The 21,656-nt window shown below is 42.1% G+C and overlaps 2 protein-coding genes across 12 annotated transcripts in view; both read right to left on the bottom strand.

Moving 5' to 3' along the window:
• Window positions 1-15,711, bottom strand: part of TCF12 (transcription factor 12) — a 162,000-nt gene extending 146,289 nt beyond the window's left edge. For 4 of the 11 annotated variants that reach the window (XM_039390126.1, XM_027736948.2, XM_039390127.1 and 1 more), the window contains exons 1-2: window positions 13,956-14,400; window positions 13,084-13,156 (exon numbers count right to left, since the gene is read on the bottom strand). In XM_039390126.1, the coding sequence (XP_039246060.1) occupies window positions 13,084-13,156; window positions 13,956-14,030 (148 nt within the window). In that variant the 5' untranslated portion in view covers window positions 14,031-14,400. The other 7 variants (XM_027736949.2, XM_027736952.2, XM_027736942.2 and 4 more) reach the window with 6 other exon arrangements.
• A 1,336-nt stretch (window positions 15,712-17,047) lies between these two features.
• On the bottom strand, window positions 17,048-21,417 carry LOC120325010. Its single transcript, XM_039390083.1, has 4 exons — window positions 21,273-21,417; window positions 20,739-20,859; window positions 19,822-20,302; window positions 17,048-17,311 (listed from the first exon to the last, which is right to left on the bottom strand). Exons 1-4 carry the CDS (start codon window positions 21,415-21,417, stop codon window positions 17,141-17,143), a joined length of 918 nt encoding a protein of 305 aa, XP_039246017.1. The 3' UTR covers window positions 17,048-17,140.
• Window positions 21,418-21,656: the final 239 nt, after the last annotated feature.

Below are 21,656 nucleotides of genomic sequence, written 5' to 3'. Positions count from 1 at the left end.
AAGGCCAAGGCAACCTGAAGCTGTGCTGCCTCCCTGCTCTGGGGAAGGGGGCAAGGGCAGGCAGGGACTGAAAAACAAAACCCAAGCTCAAGATCACTGGTATGGCACGTGCACACATCTGCTCCAGCAGGCAGGAAGTTCTTTTCAAGTACAAATAAAGTATTAATTATTTCATTCGTCCTTAATTTCACTTGGAAGGAGAAAAAAGAAGAATGAAATGTTTGCTTAATTCTCATTTGTATCTCCTATTTCAGAGAAAGTGATAAAGCTAAAGACTATGTTACATAAAAAGCTGCAAAGGATAGAACAAGCTACATGGGTAACCTCAGAATTTTTTTCATCTAGAGGCTCTTTCAGTAAAAAAAGAACACTTAAACATGGAAATCCCAGTCCACATGAAAGAATGCTGCACAGTGTTAATCACATTGTCTCCTGACTCAGAAAAGTCTTCACTTTTTCTTTGTATTCTTCAGCTTCAAAATTGTTTGATCTTTTTAAATAAGCAAAGAATTAATCAAGTCTGTCCTCACGGCACATGTAGAAATGGACATTACTGCTGTCTGGAGAATCTGTGCTCTAGAAGTTGTCTCTGATTTCCCACACTTCAACCTGAGGAAGAAAAACCTCACTTATAAAAAAACCCCCAAAACTATATTATCTGATGGGACACAAGAAATTCATAGCCTTTTCTTAATTTGATAACAATTAGCCTTTGGTAACTACGGTTACAGAAAGTATTTATACACAAAGATCTAGCTGACTTTGCTGAAAAGGGGATCCTATGTAAGGGATATTTTCCAAATAAATACAGAACTTTACGCCTCCACAACTGGTTCTCCCCCATTAGTGTCACATTTAGGGTTGAGCAATATAAATAACATGATGGCAAGGCAACCATTTTACTTCGAAGAAAGGAAAACGTGAAGTAGAAAAGGATAATGAATGAAGCAGCATCTTTTCACAACTTTTTTGCACTAACCAAAAATCATGAAGGAAATCTCACAAAATACTTTTTCCAGGTACTAAAAGGGACAAGTTCTTTGGGAAACTCAGAAAGCCATACAGTGATACTTTTGCAATAAACATTAGTTAGCTGTTACAAGCACACAACCTATATGTGCATTCAAGCCAAGTATGTCAAACACAAAAAAAAAAAGTTCACAGAGTAAGATTTTAAAAAGCTGCAGCTTTACGAACAGGGCGTTCAACTGACCAAAAAAGAAAAAAACGTATTTCAAGGAAATCTCTGCTTCCCGCACTTTTTGCTCCGGCTCTGTGCTAATACTGACAAGGTACTTGCAGATCAATGCACCAGCACTTCAGGAGATGCAACAGCTCTGCCAAGAATCCTGCCTTCAAAAGGACTTCCATTGCTATGGCAACAGCATGTTCTCCAGGATCCAATTCGGAGACAACCTATGACACAGCCAGGAGAGATGGCCAAACTCGGGCTGATTCCTCACTGCAGCACAAGTGCATTGTCACACAGATGCCACTTAGCACTTGCAGAAATAAAGGTACAAAATAGGGGGTTTTTTATGATAGTCCACAGAGCACTAAGATTACCTGCCTATAAACAGCTGCATCTAGGAGAAAAAATACCACTCACCTTATAAAACAAATATAGACTATTCAAAGGTCAAAAGGAATATAATCACTGGCATGCAGTATAAATTGCATTACACACCATCTCCTAGATGCAGGTATTTACCTAACAGGATAGGGGAAAAGGAAAAGTAAAATGTTAGTACATAGTGAATAAGCAAATTATTGAAGCCATTACTCAACAAGTATCTTGAAAATAAAATGGGTTTAGTGAATATAAGAGACAGACATGTATAACTAAAAACCTCTGGTTTTGCTACATCCCTCTACAAACCAAAAAGCAAGCTCTTAGAATGCTTCTCCTTCTACCCAGAAGTGTATTCACAAACACACACCCTTGATGTCTTGAAATTTAACCACCTAAGATGTCGGGTTCTAAGCATCCTTGCCATACACGTCCCTCTTACACTTGTAAAAGTTTGTGTACTGCTACAAAGGGACCAGCCAGTAATTCGAGCCATCAGAAAGCATAAAAAAGAAATTTAAGTTACCTGAGTTCATTCACCCCAGATGATCAGATATATGAAAAACATAACAATGTGGTTGTTCTCTACATTTCTGACAACCTTAAAATCATTTAGCAACTCTGAAGATTACTTCTGATTGAACTGTACAGTCCTTATATACCAAGCACCAACAGAGGATTAAAGCCTTTTTGTAAAGAATCACAACCTTCTTTAAAATCTTGGTGGAAGAAAAAAAGATATTAACTTTTACAGAAGTTGATTACTCCCCATTTTAAAGGGGTGATTTAGAAAGAGGGAAAAACAAAAGGCTCTTCCCCTGATTAATGAAGGTCTGTAGGATTGGTCTGGAGATGTGGTCTCCCATCCTTTAAAACCTCTCTCTGCTTCCTTTGGAAGTGTCAGGCATTACCTGACTTGCTTTGCAAGTAGCAATATTACAGACTGTTAAAAATCTTCCAAATAAACTAATAAAATCAACAACTGAAAGAGGAAAAAATATGAGGGCTTTGGTTTGTTTGTGTTTTTAATGGGATTTGGGTTTTTTGGGAGGTCTTTTGTATTGGTTTCTTTTTGATTGGAATTTTTTTGTGGTGGTGTTTTGGTTTGGGGGGGTTTTGTTGTTGTTTTGGTGTTTCGGGGGGTTTGGTGTTGTTTTTTTTAGTTCAGGAGCTTTTAAAATTTTTCTTTCAAGTACTTCTAAGATTTTGAATATCTAATTCAGAGATTCCTGTCATAAGTAGCATTGACAAAGTTCATGCTCCATTTTTTTTGTATTCTTACTACTGTCCTCTGGCAAGGGAATATGATATCAGAGATATTTTCAAGGTTACCAAAATAAAAGTATTACACAGAGGAGAGAAAACATGAGAGACACTCCATGCATTCATACACAAAGTGGCAGAAATGTGCATTTGTTTTCTAAAATCCAACCAGGGGAAAAATGTTTGCATTCCCATTCCATTCAATCTCTTCACATCTCAGCACCAACCGTGCAGAGACACCCTACACAACACAGCCATTTGAGCTCTGCACTGCTAAAGCACCAACAGCACTTTTAGACATACACAAGCTTTTCATTACTCCAAAACTCGGTCATCTTCATTAAATCACCATCTCTTCATAAAAGCCTGGCCTTCATTTAGCATTCTGGAAGATGAAAGAGCAGCTCCCCTCCTTATGGATTACTTCTCTATTACAAGAGAGTGTTTTGCACGTCAAAAGCAAACAGTAAAGGATTAAATGATATTGTAGTTTCTGCTCTTATTTATTTGCAATGGGCAGTGAACGGAATTGCAAAGAAACAATCAGTGATTATTTTAAGCTGTGTTCTTTTGCAAGGATTATGACTCATGAAGATGCTGCAGAAAAAAACTGGAAGGGGATAAGGTGTCGCATTGAAAATGGTCAAAACATCACGATACGAAAAATGTTTGTCCTACAAGCAAAGCTGTCTGGTTCAATCACTTCATGGAGTAGCCACAATAGCTCTTGGGGTAACACCAAGACAATAGGATCTTGCATTCAAGTAAACACAAAAATAAAAGTACAAACAGTGAATTCCATTCTCCTACAGAAGGCCAAAAATACTTTAGGATTTTTGGAGGTATGTTTTCCTACCAACACTAATCCAACACAATAGAAAACTGAAGAGATGCCTGGTTACAAGACATTCCTGCAGAGTGCCAAGTGTGAAATTCAGTGACTTTATCATGGATTTATCTACATATTTTAGGCTTCAAACATGTTTTCCAACAGAACTAGAGAAAGCAAGTTTGCAAATCAATGTTATTTCAAATTAGACTCTTCATATTTTTTTCCCATACATTATATGCCAATAGGTATGAATCACACCCAGTAAGCTTTGTGTTTCACTAAGTCTTCTGTCTGGCTCCCTTCCTATTGCCTCATTCAAGAGAAAAACCAGTTTATTTTGGACTTTTAGATAGATGTTAAAAATGCAGTTAGTACAAAAACCACCAATGTGCATTCAGTTTTTATTTTAGGGAAGAAATACAACCACTCAATACATGAAAGATTTTGTCTGTAAAAACTGAGCATGGAAGAAGAGAGGAGGACTACAAATTGATTTAATCTCCAAAGACAATGATATACATACTAAAAGCAGTAACATATTTTGGACATACTCTAAACAAAATAAATACAGATACCAAGTAATGCTCCAGACCAAATTCCAAATTCTTGTTTATACTGAATTAAGGGTAAACCGTGCTTTAAATTCAATTTAACAAACAGAACATGCACATTCACAGTCTGATCTTCATTTGTATTTTACCTGTAAACTGTACACAACTAGAAATAACCAAATTTGTTGTTTGTTTAACTAGGTATGCTTTTCTAACAACTATGTCTGCCTATTCATGTTTATATTTAAAAAGAAGGAAAAAATACACCACCTAAAATGTAATTCTCACAAATCCAGGCTCAGAACCCATAAAACAACATAAAACTCCAACCCAGCCTAACTGAAGTTTTGCTGTGTTACCACCACTTCAGCACCAGCAAAGAGCCCTTCCAGAGACAAGGCAAACACGTTTCCTACAGATTTGTTCATGCAAAGGAAAGTAAAACAGTGAAAGCAAGTGGTTCAGCTTCTTACTAGAACTCCATGTAACTGATAACCTGATCAAGACACAGAGACCACCATTTCTGCAACTGTAACTGGCACAGAACAAAAACACCCAAAGAATCTGCTACCCAAAAAAAAAAAAAAAGCTAGACTTGAAAAGTGTAACAAATATTTCACATGCTTATAAAAAACAATATAGACAATCTCTGTTGAAGGTCAGGAGAAAGAAATCAGGTCCACTGCAATTAAAAAAAATTAATTCAGAAAAAAAGGAACACAAAATTGTCAGCTCTATGTAAGAAAATATCTACTTATTTCCTTCTTAGCAATAAATTGCAGTAATACCAGAAATGTACACTTTTTAAACTTTCTTTTAAATGCATTTCCATAGCACTAATATGGAAGTGTACAACTTCCCTGCCCAAGATTAGCCTTCCTTAGTTTTATGCTAAGGTTTTACCAACATCCAGAGTATTACCCTGCTAACAGGGCTGCAAACACACTCAAGCCTCTTTCTCTCTCACCCCCCATTCCACACACTTTAAAACACCAGCAACAATTATTCTCATGTGATCAAGCAAGATTTTTCTGCATTACACTGGTAAGAACATGAAGTTTATGCATTTTAAAGCAATTTCAACCCCTCCTTAAAAAAAGCAGTAAATCACATCTCCAGCATACAAGAATCTAACAAAGTCCTGAAGATTGATTGGGTACATTTTAGCCTGATTATCCTCTGAAAACAGTGAGATATTATCAATATAACAAAAGCTGCTCTTTCTGGTCATTCTTGGTATTCAGTTAACATCTTCACCAAAGAAGTACGTCCTTTATGTTTTTGAATGTTGTGTTTACAAACAGAGTTCTGTTTTACAAATGAAAAAACAAGGCATTCATTCAAGACATTAAAAAAAAATTACCATTATCTCATCTTCAACTCATAATAGGGGAAAAAAAAAACCTTTGCCCCTACAATCACTAGTAAATAATGGATGGTAGTATTTAAAAAGTCCACAAGGACCTCCAAATCCTCAGGTTGAGGTATTCAATTGAACTGGGGACTTCTAAACTTTCATATTAATCTTAAAAAAATCCAAACAAAAAAATCAAGCAAACAAAATGCACAAATTGAAGAGTGGCCATTACTACTAAAGACAGGAAGAAAAAAATATTAAAAATAGATTTCCTGTCCTTAGAATGATAATTTTGAACTGCACCAATACTTCCCCCCCCCTTTTCCTACAAAGTTTAATAACTGAAAGTGATTAAGGTGAATACACAATTTAAAACTAGTTATGCATATTCAACAACAATCTTCAAAAATGCAGAAGAAAAGACTGGCTTTGCTTATTTCTTTATTTACTATTTAAATTTAGTGACTTCCTCATAGGATAAAACACAAAACCACTCAAGTTTTGCTTTACATTTCTGGGTAGTGTTAACTCATTAAACTACACAATGCCTCTAAAAAAAGCCTTTTAGAGAATATACTTGATTTAATGAAGTAATTTATTGAAACTGAATTTTCAAGCATGCAAACTGATATTTGGTTTTAAGAAAATTTAAGATTGGAGATTTATTTATTATATCACATGGATCACATCTGGCTCCATGTGTAATTCAAGAAATTTTACAAAGCTTCTGAAAATGCTCAGTGATATTTCCTCAAAAACATGATCCTTCAACATCAAGAGTAACAAAAAGAACTGCATCTCCACAGTCAAGAGAACTCAGCTCAACAAGTCTGGCAAAGTATTTCAGTTTGTGCACAGCTTTCCATCTTAAAAACAGTCTCCACCAACTTCAATCTCACTAAGAGATATGGTATTACATTAGTGCCTTAAACATCTTTCTCTTCATAAAAACACACAATGTTCAACCATGAAGAATTGCACTATCCCTTTAGCAGCCTCAAGAAAACACAGTTTACCAAGTTTATAGTACAGTCTATAGCACATTACCAGAAATTCATATAGCAGTATCTCTAGGCTCAACCATGGATAAAGTAGAATTACCTGAGACAAACAGCTGTCATAGCAACTTGAGAGCAAAATGACTAAGGGGTTAAATCCTCTCTGTGTGACAGCTGGGAAGAAGTGGGGAGAAGGGAAACTTTGGCAAGCATGACATTCCCTTGTTAAAGACCAAAAAAACGATCATTAAAAAAAAAAAAAAAAAAAAATGAGAAACCTTAGCAAAAGCTGCAGACATAAAAGTTTTATAGGGACAGAGAGTACAAGTTCAGCTGACATTAAAGGACACACAAATCTCATTTATACTTCTCTTCCTCCACTTTACCCAAATCTTTAGTCCTCATATTTACATTTATATCAACACTGCTTTCTGGGTAAACACAAAATTTCACATCATATTCCTTCCCACATGCCATTAAGACCACTCTCCAAAGCTTCTGGATACTCTTCATCTCTGATGAGAAAAATGTGGCAGATCACAAAGCTACTGGCTGGGGTGGAGACTCCTGGTGGAAGGTGGCCCATCCTGGGTAGCTCCACATCAGGAAAGGACAAGGTACTCCTGCAATCCCAGATCTGCTGGAGCCACCCAGAAACAACATTGCAAGGACCTTCCCTGTGCCCTGAGACAGTAACATTTATACAGGGATTGGGGGTTGGACGCTGTGCTTGTAACACAGTGACCACATCCCTGCTCTTACCCTGGGAAAACTCATGGCTGGAAATAGAGGATTAACTTTTTGAAAGAACACTTTCTGCACACCAACACAGCCAGAGCCACAGCTTCCCTTACTAACGGTGTCAAATGTATCTCTAAACAGAAGACAGGCCAAACACTACTGAAAATTCTCAAATTAGCTATTTGGAAAACAGCAAAAGAATTTCTGACCAGTTTACATGGTCAGAAGCCACAGTCAACAGCAATAAACAATGGATGAACATCTACTTATCTGCTCCCCAAACCAGATTCAGAACACTGAGCTGTTCTAGTAACTTTTCTGTTCTCCTCCTTTTTTTTTTTTTTAATCACAGGAAACATCAACACCCACAAGACCACAAACACATTGCAAGAGACTGTTCACTTTAAGGCTGGGTTATGAGTTCTCTCTATCCAACATTTTTTTATCCTTCTCTTTCTTAAATGGGAATATGGAAGCTGTATTAAAGAGGAATATATGCTTTTCAAGACTGCTCATGGATTAAGTGCCTGATAATTTATCTTTCCAAAAGCTAGGGAAAGGGAGGAGGAAAAGAGACAGCAACAGTGAGACAGGAGCAGCCAACTGCAGAGTCACATATTTACCAACTCTGTATCACCCTTCAGGTTTCTAAATGCAACAGGAGAGGGATCCAGACTGAAATCTTGACCTCACTTGCAGTTGGCTCATTTGAAGAGCAATCCATGGGTCTCCCCTACAAACAACTAGAAGGTGAAGGAGCTCTGGACACCTCTCTGCTTTCCAGCACAAGGCTTCTACAATGCTTTCAAGGCTCTTCAGAAGAGGACAGAATTTAGCACCCCTCAGACCCAAGATAAAATATCAGGTTACCAGGTCTGCGGGTTCACCGTTAATGAAGCTAGAGGACAAATTACATATTAAAAAATTGAAAATAATTAAAAAGCCACACAGCTGCATGACCTACTGTTTATTCCTACAGATTTGTAGCATTTAACACACAATAACCTTATCTTCTTCTGAACAGCTAACAAAAACACAGCTAACAAACAGGATAACAACATATTTTGGGTGATAAAACCAGAAATACGTATGAAATTCCTGAAATACCAGCCTTCCACTTTTTCATTTATTTATTTAAAATCTGCCATGACCTAACACATTGGAGAACCTGACTATGTGACTACACAAGATCTCTTGTCAACTCCTTAATTCAGAGATTAGGAGCAGCCACTGGGAATTTTCCTACACCTCAACGGGAGACTGCACCAGAAACACACACAGAATGATATCACAGAACTGATTCTTCTTGGGAATCACAGTTCTGACAAAAAGAATTAAAAATAATGTACTTTGAAAGGTTAGGAGCACTAACTTGCATACATAAAAAGTCTCATGTTTCTGCCGTTTTCTTCAAGGCTGCCAGAATTAAGAGTGCCTTTAGTCTTCAACACTCGTGTAGATCAATGAACAGAGTATTTCAAATATTGCCCATCGAGGTAACTCCTCCAATTTTTTTTTTTAATTGGGACTTTTTGTTTGTTTTACAAGGAACTGCTGATGCAAAATTTAAAAGGAAATGAGAGTTTACAGGAGGACAAACGGTAATAAAGTCAGGTTTTGTTAATTTTGGAAACACTGTCTGGTAACTTAATAGATGTGCTAAAGAATTGCCATTGTGTCCATTCTCAAGACACATGGCCCTAATTCAAGGACACTCAGGTTAATGGCAGCTATCAACTTAAATGGTCTTTGCATCAAGCCACTAATTAGTGGCCTGTCCCAATCCACTCCTTGCAAACTCAGTACATTGGTAAAGAAAAGAGGAAAGGGCAGCCTCCTGAACTTGCATAAAAGGGGACCAAACCCATACAAATGATAACCTAAAGAGGTACATCCAGAAGGTTTTTCTCATGTAGGTCCAGTACAAGTCATGTCTGGGTACACACAAGATTTGTGCCCAAAGCTGTCCATATCCAAATGCGTGTACTTACTTTTCATGAACTTCAGAAGCATCTTTTGGGCAAGAGAAATGTCCTGTTCTGACAACTTGCTCTTAAACTGCACCTTTTACTTCAAACTCTTATCAATCTTTTCTGTTAAACATCCACTTCACCTCTTTCACTGATACTTCACATATGCAGGTGCACAGCCACATGTAAAAATAATGCCACTGGTACACTGAGGAAGCTACTGAATAGAAAATAGTTGGCTACATAGGAAAATATTGCCTGTGATTTACTCTTCCTTAACATATGAGATGTTCTTTGCAAAAGACAAAAAAAGAAAGAAAGAAACGATTTATTTTAGGGTACCAAAATTGAGATTAAAAAAATTTCAATTACAAAAAAAAAAAGATTAAATTGAGATCAAACTACTGAAAGCCATAGGAAAGTTGCACTGGTTTTGCCTGTGCAGGCACCTGTATATTGTGACTGGATGTTAATGGAGTTACTGTAATAAATAAAGGACATTAGGCAAAATCAGTAACCACCCAAGTTTGTAGTGGCATATGTGTTGTGGCTTAGACAAAAGCAAAACAACCCAAAATTTCACTGTAAATCATAAAAGTTGTTGTTAACCATAGTAGCAATGGAAACTTTAGATTTTAAACAAAAACTGAAAAAAGTCTGATTAAAAAAACCAAAAGAGCACATCTCTGACCTTTGCCTTCTCCTACTACAATTTCTAAGACAGAAATGCCTTTATCTTCACCAGTTGGTTTTGGAGGAGAAAAGAATGGCAAGTTCTATTTTAAACAAGAATTAATTACAACAGGTATGACAAGGAATATTTTGTGGCTTAACTTACTGACTTATATATCAGATTACTTTCCCAATATGTTTATTTTCACCAGTAGTCTGACCAAGTTATTTGACTTTATCAGCAGCTTACACAACTTACTGTCATAACATACTATGATATATCAGATTAGTTCACTTATTTCATCTGCAGCTTTCATTCATAACTGATTGACCTGTAGAAAGCAAGCCTGCCCCAACACCAGACTTCAGCTATCTTTTAATCAAAACACAATGTTCATCTGTTAATCCATGACAGTAATTTCTTACGAATTCTAGATCAGTTGCATTAGCTATTTTAAATATGCAATCCAACTACATTTATATTTTTACAAGATAATCAGCAGAAATATTGCAGAATTATAGCACATCAAGCTTGTTACATCAGAATTAATAACATTACCCTAGTATTTCCAACACTTCACAAAGCCACACCTGAAAAACAAACAGAACTTAACCACTCTTGAACAGCAATTAATTTGTCCTTTTAAACTGGGGGGCCTGGGGTGGTAAGGAAAAAATATCACGAGCATTCCTTCCTTCTAAATCAGATTTCCCAGAAATACACAGCCTTAAGAACCAAGAAGATAAACAATTGATTTCCACCTGCTTAATGGGGGCCATTAGGCTGACTCTGGAATCACTGATAGTTTTTTTCAGGAGGGGACAAGGAAGGTGTTTTCAGATGTTTATTTTAAGTTTAAATGAGAAAGGGGTCTATAATAACAAACAATGAACACATTCTTATTCCGACTAAGAAAAGGAAAGCACTTTCCTTTAGTATGCTTGTAAAGACATTACAAAAATAAAACAACTGAGTTTAATGGGAAAGATACTGAAGCAATCTTCACTTCTGTAATTGCCATCAAAATCACAGAAAGTCTCTGTAAGAGGTAGGAAAATCCAAAGGAAAAAAAATAGTACTTTTAAGGAATATGCCTATACTGTGCTTTTCAGTGCTAGACAGCTCAAAGGAATAAATACCTCCTCTTTTCGTGTTTCTCTTTAAAAAGTGACCTCTAGCAGTAAAAAGAAAAAAAAGTTTTTAAACATTGTTTGTCCTAGAACTTACAAAACACTTGAAATTAAAGCAAGATCACAATTAAATCAGAGTACTAGAAATAAAATGCCTGTACTTCAATGATCTTGACATAATATTTCTACAACACTTCACAGTGACTCAGAACACAACTAATATAGAAGTTTGTCACCTCTCACTCCTGCAGAGTAATCCCTCTAGGTCAAGGCTTAGGTCATAACATTACAAGAATTAGGGCATATAATCCCACTAACCAGTAAATCTCTACAACTAGAAATGTTTTTAATGAAAATCTACAAATATATACTACTATTTTTCGAAGAGAAGCTCAGCTGAGGTTGTAGTTTGTTTGACAGCTGCTCAAGACTGATATTTATGGGATGATGCACCATACTGGTAAAGAAATTCCAGGGGTCACTAACACTGTTTCTCTCAAAGAACTAACTGTTCTGGCATTCCCTCTTTTTCTAACTATACAAGGAGAGAAAGGGAAACATTACCTACAAATAGGGCATGCCACATTACCTAACAGTGCCCTAGGACCTGAACTAAAAATGAAAGCTCTATTATTCAACAGAAAGTTATTCTACTCCTTCAGGAAAAGCAAGAACTAAGTGGTACAAAATGCTCAGGTTGTGCTCCCCACAATTAAGTTGTGAGGGGCCCCAATGTCTTTTAAAACAAGCTTCAGGGAAACTACTGTCTTGAATATTTATATTTGAAAAAAAAAATATTAACTACACCATATACAGATCTCCTGTCTTACTATTGCCAATAATTAAAACTTGATGTGCTCTCAAAGATCAAGAGAAAACAAATCACATATTTTGAAGAAAACATAAAAGACTTCAAGTACGTAAAATTACAGCATTTGCTACATATTTCATTAAATTAAATGTGGCAGGTAGTCTCCGAAAAGTTTGAAAAATTACACAATTAAAAACAAAAATTCTCAAGTGTCACTAAAAAGCAGAGTGCCAATTGGACTCTCCAAGTAAGAGCTATGACAATGTAAGAGGCAAGCAGGGGATGTTACCCCACAATTTCAAGCCACTACTTTGCTTCTCTACTGGCATTCTAAATATTTATTTTCATTATCTAAAATACAAACATCACTTTGTTGTCTTCATAAAAACAAAAATATCATTTCACTGTATTCAAACAAGATGAGCCCACATAAAAAGTAACTTAATCAAAAACTTACTTAAGTTTCTCTTTTGATAAGTAATAATATAGCCTTTAGGGAATGATACAAAGTATCTTTAAAATTTGCACTTATTTCCTCTTACAGGCTTATCTGAAAGGTCTCTGACACAGCTATTAGGAAGACTCATGAAAATACACTGAAGCCACAAAACACATGTAAGGTGTAAATACTGTTACTTGTTTTCCAGATGGCACTGATAAAGTTTCAACACCAGAGAATTCTACTTGTCAAGTCTTTGATAACTACACAGTACCAGAAAATTGTATCAAACTTACATTTCCCTTAATAGATGCCTTTAAAAATACATTTTAAAATATAATATCCTGGAGTCAGGAGTATTCCATTATTTGGCATTTTACTCCAGTGTTTTCTCCTTTCACACAGGGGGGTAGAAAATACTTCAGCTGAGCAGGTAGGTTTGATTCTCTCAAAACCAAACCAACACAGTCATTCATTTTTAATATAACAACCAGACAACTTCCATGTCAGTATGGCTACAGAGACTCAACACTTCGCTGCACTGGGACAAACAGTCTAAGACACACGGAGGAAAACTGTGGTTAAAGTTGGCAAAATCCGTTATTAAGATCAAAACAACACATCTGTAACTGATCTGAGGATCTTGTGAGAATATGTACAAATGAAAGATTACTTTGAGCACGTGAAGACTGTGCTGAAACAACAAGACCTAGTGAGGTGAACATTTTGTATCTCGGGTGCATCCTACCTGATCCACTGAACTGGCTGCTTCCTAGCGTAGTTGGTCTGGTTTTTCCACTATTAACAGGTGGGGAAAACATCTGCAAAACAGGAAAAAAATATGCATTTTAATCGGGTTTGAAAGTCTGTGATGAATTATTAATGTAAACTGAAAGAAAGGTTAATATGAAACCATTTCTGTTTTCTAATTTCTGCTTGAAAATAAACAGAATGCAAGATGCAGTTTAGATCCACAAAACCAATAAATGAAGTACTCCTTGCAATTTATCAACACCACTAAAATCTCCCTTCTGCATGAACACGAACAACTTAAAAAATTAAAAGGACACCTACTAGTAATATGACAATTTCAAATAGTTATATATCTTAAATTTTGCTACTCAAATTATGTTTCTTACTGATCTGCAAGTATAAAGTCACTGGATAAAGACAGCATTTAAGAAGCAGTAGTTTTCCATTGTGTTTATAAATCAGGAACATTTTTGCAAATCTGTTAAAAGTATCACACAGAAAATATCTATAATTTTCTAAGCCAAAACCATCAATGAATAAATGCTGTTATTTGTGGGCAATAAATTTTCTTTTGTTTAACCAAAAAAAAAAAAAAAAAAAAGAGTTAAAGTACCAGCGCCACACGCCAGCTTAACAAACGTTAATTATTAGATTATGCCATCACTGGGTCAGCCTGATTTTAACCAGTTAAACCAATTGACCCAGCTGGTATTACCGTATTAAATCTGGAAGTCTAGACATTACATCAAAGTTCAGGTGTCCAACTTGGCTGAGGCAGAGCCAGCCAAGCCCTGCACGCTGCTGCCCCTACTCCTCACTTCGCATGACCACGGAGAAGTCATGAGAAGACCTCGGAGAATATCCTACCGCACTGAAGTCCAGCAAGTCGCTCAGTTCCTTGTCAGTTCCTATAGCGGCCATCCTCTGCTGCTGGGAATTCATCTTCCTCCGCTGCTCCGATCACCTTCTAGGGCACAAGGAGAGAGGCACAGGCAGCACTTCCCCGCGGGAACCGGCCCGCGGCGAACGGGGGCCTCCGGTACCTGCGCCCCCGGGACGGGGTGGGGGCTCCCAGGGGAGCCTCGCTCGGCCGGGCGGGCTGACGGGATCGGCAGCTCCCCCGAACTAACCAACTCTCCTCAAGTTTCCTCAGGCTCCCTTTTCTCCTTCATTCCACTTCTCTCCCAGCCTCTACCGTGCCACGGTCACGCCGCAAAGCGAGGCCGCCGCCGCCGCCAGGAATTAGGTCCCCCCCAGGCAAGCGAAAGCAAACAAACAGCCGCGGCCCCGGCGAGGTCCGGAGAATTAGCGAGAGATTAAGTGACTCACTGTCCCCGCAACAATGGGGCTGACGAGCGGGGCCGGACGAGCCTCAGCAGAGCCATCTCCGCCCCGGCATTATCGCCCACCGCCGGTGCCGGCTGCCCCTCTCCCCGCCCGCCCTCCCCTCCCCGGGGGCCGCGGCCGCCGCTCGGCGCTCGGGACCGCGGCGGGCCGGGAGCCGCCCCCGCGCGCCGCACGCGCGCACGCGGGACCGGGCGCGCGCGCCGCCGGGCGGGGGGGTGCGTGTGGAATGCGCGTGCGGCGGGAGCGGGGGGGGCGAGAGGGAGCGGGAGGGGCCCGCGCTCTTCCCTTGTGCCGGCGGGGGAGCGGCGGGGGCCCCGCAGCCCCGGCCAAGTTTCGGAGCACGCCCGGGCCTTTATGAGAGCGGGGGGGAGACGCCGAGCGCCGCCCGCGGGGGACCCGCTCCCGCCCCGCCGGTCCGCGGCCCGGAGAGCCCCGCACACGCCGCACGCCCGCCCCGCCACCCGCCCCTCGGGGTCCCTCAGCGGCGCCCCCGCGGCCTCCCCGCCGCCGCCGCCCCGCGCCCGCCCGCGGCCCCGTCCCCGTCCCCTCGCCCGCCGCCTCTGCCCCTGCGAGCGCCCCGGCCGCCGCTTCCCTACCCCCTCCCACCCCCCCCACCCCGCCGCTCTCTTCCCAACTTCTGGCGGCCGCCCGCACTCACCCGCTGCCCCCGCGCGCTCCGGTGAGCAGGGCCGGGCCGGCGGCGGCGGGCGGGCCGCGGGCTGGGTGGGAGGCGACGAGCCGAGCGCTCCCCCCCCCGCTGGAAGGAACTTGTGGGTTCCCTCAGGCGGACATTTTTTTGCTTACAGAGCCTCAGCACCACGTTCGCGGCTCCGGCTCCGTATCCCTCCGCGCCGCCGCCGCCTTAACCCTTAAGGCGCCGCGCCGCTCCCGCCGGGCCGGGCGGGGACCCGCGGGAGCACTCGGGGGCTGCACCGGGTCCCGCCTCGGCCCCGGCACTCCCCAGCGGCGGGGGAGGAGCGGGACCCCCCCCGGGCCGCTCGCAGATAACACGCAGCGCACGGGAACGGACCCCTCCCCACCGCTCCCCAACTCGACCGTACCCGCCAGCAAACCTCGACATGTAGCACTGCCGGCAACGCACGTGCCCCAAAATACATGATCGCACTCCCCATCCCCTAAAATATGCCTTAATACTTTTTTATGTAGCAATATACAGCCTTACTGCGCAAAATAAAACTGCATATAGACCACATAAATATTTAAGCATTCATTAGCAGCTTCCTCTTAAATACATACCATTAAAACCACAGCGTTTCAAAGCACAAGAACATGGCTGTTAGTGCAAGAACACACACTCAAACTCTGCAGTTCTCTGAAACAGGTGATGCTAAAGCTGAACCAGCCTCACGGCTTCCGTGCAGAAATGAGAACCAGCGGGTGAAGAACCCGCGCCCTCATTTGGGTCCTGCCACTGCTACAAACAAATCACTCTTTTGTGCTCCGTCTCCCCCTCACCAAACGGCACTGCCAGCCTGTCCTGCTGGGAAGTTTATTTCGTGCCTGAGCCACTCCGGCACAGCAGCGTCCCGGCCTGCGGCGAGGGCGGCTCTCCCCGACACCGAGCGGTGCGGTGCCGGTGCGATGCCCGTGCTCCGTTCCACGACCGTCTCCCGAGCCTGCAGAGCCCCCAGGTGGCACCTACTTGCCACCACCTGGGGCTGGGCCTGCTCTTCTCTGACCCCGGCTACCGAGGGCCACCCACCCCTCCCGCTGAAAGGGAGAATTATAAAGTAATAATCTATGCAGCTTCTGGCGTGTTATTCTTTTGGAGCAAGAGGACTTAGAAAACAAGAGGACAATGAAACAAGGATATTTAAAATCCCGGAGAAACTAAAAGGCTCCAGGGAGGCAGGAGGCACGGCAAGGAAAGGCGTGCTGTGTGGAGCAGCACGCATCCCTTACAGGATGCTGCTTGGCAGTCCCCCAGCTCTGGAAGGCAGGAGGCTGTACACAGGGCTCTCCAGCCACACACCCAGCCCTTCCAAATAAACTCTTCCCCCCCCAGGCCCTGGCTGTGACATCTTCCGGAGGAAGGGGAATGTGGTAACAAACCACCCCCAGGCAAAAACAAACTGGAGACTTTCCTCCATTTTTCTCCCATATATGCCGGGTGCTGGATGATCATTTGGCCTCGTGATTTTATGAATATTCATATATTTGCCACTTAGAAATTCAGGAAGCAATTTGTATTAAAATATCAACACAATGACTTCCATTCTCTGTGCCCCTGAGGGATGTAAGTATGTACTTTTTCTCTTTGATGTATAAATATCACTTCACTTTAGAGGAAAGTACCCAGTGACAGAGATCATTTCGTGAGGAACTTTCTTTAACATATTTTTGTTACAAGGAAGATCTGCTATTTACATATTATGAAGATATTGTTTCTCTGGAAGCGTTACTTTTTAACCAGTAGTGGCACTCAGTGCCAGCACAGCTGCCAGGCTGATAAGCATTGCTCAAAAAAACTGACTAAATGTAAAGAAGGTGGAAGCAATAACGCTAACAATTATTTGTGCTGATGTGTAATTGCATTAAAATTATAACTTAATTTCAAATAGAATACCTTGTATTTGCCTTCTGACATCAGATTTTAAGGTTCACACTTTAAGGCCTTTATTTGCAGTTAGAAACTTCGACTGGAAGATGACATATCCACGTAATTCATGGCACAAGGTTTAAAGTTACACAAAATACCACAAGATGTTCCATTTGCTCCACAATGACATGTCACTTTCTCGTGCAGATGCTGAGTAAACACGCTCAGTACCAAAAGTGACTTTGTAGCAGCCGTTCTTTTGCATTACACCTCCACGGGCTGCTGGCCCTCTTAGAAGAACTTCATTTCCAGGCACCTATAAAAAGTTATCAGAACATAAATGAACTTTCCAGAAGTTATGCCAGACAACTTAGTAAGTACACAAGGCCTCAGGGAAGGTATGCTTTGGCCCAAAATACACTGGGAGTCTGACCTAAAGGAGTTTGCTCTGGGGAGATAAAATTGTAATGAGTTGGCCCATTCAGAAATTTCAGAACATACTCCTGCAGGTAGCTCAACTAAAAGTGCTGTGAAAGATCAGTAACTATCACATCCTCCATTACAGTAAAATTCTAAAGTGATTTAACCTAATGTTTCCTGGGTACTGAAAATATTCTGCCACACTGGTGAGACTTGGGATCTTTAACCTATTCAGTTTTTAACTCCTTTTCATGTAACACTGATTAGAACTAATACGTACACCCAAAACATCGAGGCACAATATTCTTTGTCTATACTGTCTTTCACCTATTCTCAGAATCTCCACCTCTTTCTCAAGGTGTTACTTACTTAGAATCCTTTCAGCTCTGCCACTCCCTATAAATTATTATAAATTATTCCTGTTCACCATAAAGATAGGAGCTTGAAAAAAAAAATGCATTTCACATCCTTATCCTGTCATAGTCATCCGCAGAAACTGAAACAGAAACCAACGTGGTCAACATTCAAGCAGAAAAAAATCCATACAAAATCAAGCCAAATAAAAAAACCCCAACAAAACAACACCCCTCCCCCCAAAAGCCAAAACGAAATCTCTGCTTTTACCTCTCTAGAAGCTTTATAAATATTTTAAAATATTTGCAGAAATCAGTGTCTGAAACCTGGTTCAGACAAGTACAACAGTTTCCAATTTGCAACAAATAAAATACTTCAGTCTGATTCCTGCTGCAATTCCTAGATATGATTATTTCCTTGTACATGTGCAAATGCAGCAAACATTACACAAAAAAAAACCCACAAAAATTAAGAACTTCCAACTTTTCCATGACACAGCAGCATCTTCCTTGTACATAACACACCAGGCTAAAACACCCTCTGCAACTGTTACACCTTTCTTTCTTTCACGTCTTTAAAAATAAAAGGTCTTCACTTTGTAGGGAGCAACAGATCAGATGGATAGTACAGAGATCTACTAGGATAAATGAATTTATCAGTCTTGTGGATAAATACCCATTCCTGAGAGAAGTCTTCAGCCTGTCACGGAGTAGTGCAAGTAATAGGCAGGTAAATCCATGCACACAAAGTCATCAGTGAACTCCAGACACTGACAGAACACACAATGCAACTGTAAATCTTTATGGTAACTGCCCTGACAGCTGATCTATCAACATCAATATGGTCAGCAACCAACCAGAGCAATCAGGGAATTGCTAGCTGCCAGATGGCGATGGCAACATTCTTCTGCATGCTTCACCGTGACCATGAAAATGAGGAATTACGTACAGGACATAAAAAAATTAAGAGGAATATAAAACCCAAATCACTTGAGTACAACTCCCTGAAAATAATCACACTCATACACGGTTTTCACAGCCTTCATGAATTGCTTTCCACCCACTCCTTAAAGGAAAAATATTTGATACAGCAGACAGCTGTTGTGCATTCAGGGATGTGAGAAAATGTATTCTGTATTACTATTTAATGTATCATGCCTGTGTGAATAGAATCATTAAGCTTGCATGTCTCCTTTTGGTTTATTTATTCTTAAATTTACACATGCTGAATTAATCCACTACCACCACCCAATCTGTATAAACTCCTGGGGTGTTCCCCAACAGAGCACTTGACCGAGGATGAAGTTCTCACTGCAATGGCTCCTTTAAATCAATATGTATGTGCTCAGCTTGCATCCACAGCCAGCAATTTGTCCATGATAAATGCTATTGCTCAGCAAATCCATAGCCCTGGAGAAAAGTCAGCAAAGCTTCTTTCCTGCTCCAATTTGTTGTTGTTCTTGTTTGGTTTCTTACAACAAATTCCCACTCTCACCTAAAACACCGAATCCCTTCTACTACTTCCAGAAGACTTCCCAGTACAGACAGCAATGCTCATTTGGAGTCAGCAATAAGGAGAAAACAACCTTGTTTCCTGCAACTGGCGTGGACAAAGCAATTCCATTTTCTCACTGGATTCACCTAGAATCTGACTCAAGCCAGTAAAAAAAGTAAATATTTTTGTTGTAATACATGAAACTTTTGGATGAAGCTCTTGGGGAGGCATTGTGTTCTTCCTACACTGCCTTCCATCCAAAGTGGACTTCGGAAAAGTATCCTACATACAGCTGTGCTCCTGTGCCCAAGCCTCTTGATTGCGCAGTGCGTGCTCTTATCAGTCCAGCCCATCTTACAGATAACTGAATTTGCTGCCTGCTATATTTACCTCGCGGTAATTAAAATTATATAACATATATATTATGTAACTTGTTCTACGATATGGAAGATTCAGAACATTCGCAGAAGGCTACAATGGTGAAAACTCGTCACCAAAGAGTAGTACTTAGGAGGTGATCAGAGAGCACATGCAGAGCGACTACTGCAAAGTCAAAACCTGTTTCTGTGGGGCACTGTTCTTGTTCCTGCTGCTTGTACACTTCACTTGTTCCTGCTGCTGACAAAGTGCTCGCCAAGTGCTTGTGGCTGCGCAGGGAGTGGGTAGAAGCTTTAGCTCGACCGCTTCACAGGAGGAATTCCTACAAAAGTTGACTGGGGGAAGCGGGGGAGGGTAAAAAGGCGGCGATTGAAGGGAGAAATCGCGGCGGGAGGGCCCAAGGGAGACGGCCCCGCAGCAGGACCGGGCCGGGCACAGCGGGGCCGTGACCTCGGCCAGAGACCCCGGGCCCGCCGGGAGCTGCAGGAGCGGCCCCGCCGGGGCCCCTCCGGCTGCGCGAACCCCGCCCGGCCCCGGGGATCTCCGGGGATCCCCGGACTCAGCCCGCGCCCAGCCCGTCCGGACGCGCCGGGTCCCGCTGCCCCGGGGCGGCCCCGCGGGGGAAGCGGCGCTGGCCGTGCCCGCCCGGCCCCGCCACCCGCTCCCCGGCACGACCCGAAGTTGTGCGGGACCGAACAATGCGGGCAGGACTATTTCTCCTTCCGCCGGCCGGGGGAGGGGAGCGGCAGCGGCGGGGGAGGGTCGGGGGCCGCTCCTCGCCGCAGGTCCCGGGGCGGGGCGGGCGGGCTGAGCCCTCCCCGGGGCCGGTTACGAAATGCGGGGGAGCCCGGCCCCGTCCCGGCCCGCCCAGCCCGCGGGCAGGCCGGGCGCGGCTGAGGCACCGAGCGCCGGCCGCGGGCCCGTGCGGGAACCGTCCTGTCCCGTCCCGTCCCGACGGCTCGGCTGCCACTGCGGGGCTGGCAGGGCGGCAGCGCTCCGAACGCCTCGTCTCGGGGGGGAAAAGTCTTATTTCTCGTATTCCCTGCTGCCGCTCCAAGCCCTGCGGCTCCCGGCTCCCCGCTCCCCGCGGGACTTACGCACCAGCACAAGGGCTCCGTACGAGCGCGGTTATCGCACACATAACTGAACATTCGCGGCTCCTGGCCATGTGCGCCTGGAGGGAACATTTCTCATCTTCCCCCAGCTCAAGGAATGAACCTGAACACCATCAATGGAAGCAAACAGTCTAAAATAAAAAAGTGACTTTAAATTCACACAGGAGGTGGTTTGGGTGTTCGTTTAAGCAAGTATTTCTTAAATTAGCTAAAAACAATTAACAAATGCATGCTAAAAGCAACATGTTTTCCTGCTTCTACAGTACCTTGCTAGGTAGAAATAAGTAGTCACAGGAGATTTACACTAGCTTAATAAAATTAATCTAAAATTACACTGTCTTTAAACGTGGCTTAAAAAAATCAGTATTATATAAACCTTAATAGAAACATGTTCAGATGTTTAATTAAAGCGTTCATTAAACCACAAGCAGACTGATATCCCCTGGAGAAACAAAGTTCCTTTCTTCAGTGTATCTCGACCTTTTGTTCAGGAGTCCTGAGCGTGGCCACGCCAACTGCTCCTGGGAGGTGACCGAGGTGGTGTTGGACAGAGCCAGTCCCGCCGAGCTGCGGGCACAGCACAGCCCGGCTGCTGGAGGGACACGCTGCTGGCAAGAACGGTCCCCGTGCTGTGCAGCTGCACCACTTTGAACTGCTTCATTTTAGGAAAACTCATTTGTAAACTCAGAAGACACAGATTACAACAAAGCATCGTGTAACAGATTATAAAAGGGACTTACTTTCAGTGAGGAAATAATATAAAGGTTTAAGGCTGCTGTGTAAACTATATGCCCTCCACTACACATTTTTATGATCGATTGTGTCATGAGCACTTTTGAAATATCCCTAGAATAAGCATTATTGCTGAATGCCATCGGGGCAAAGCATCTTTCACAAACA

Source organism: Pipra filicauda, unplaced genomic scaffold, assembly GCF_003945595.2.
Source record: "Pipra filicauda isolate LSUMZ 115617 unplaced genomic scaffold, ASM394559v2 scaffold7_size6619720_pilon, whole genome shotgun sequence".
Lineage (NCBI taxonomy): Eukaryota > Metazoa > Chordata > Aves > Passeriformes > Pipridae > Pipra > Pipra filicauda.
The sequence above is the reverse complement of the archived record's forward strand: the minus strand, read 5'-3'. Positions and strand labels throughout refer to the sequence as shown.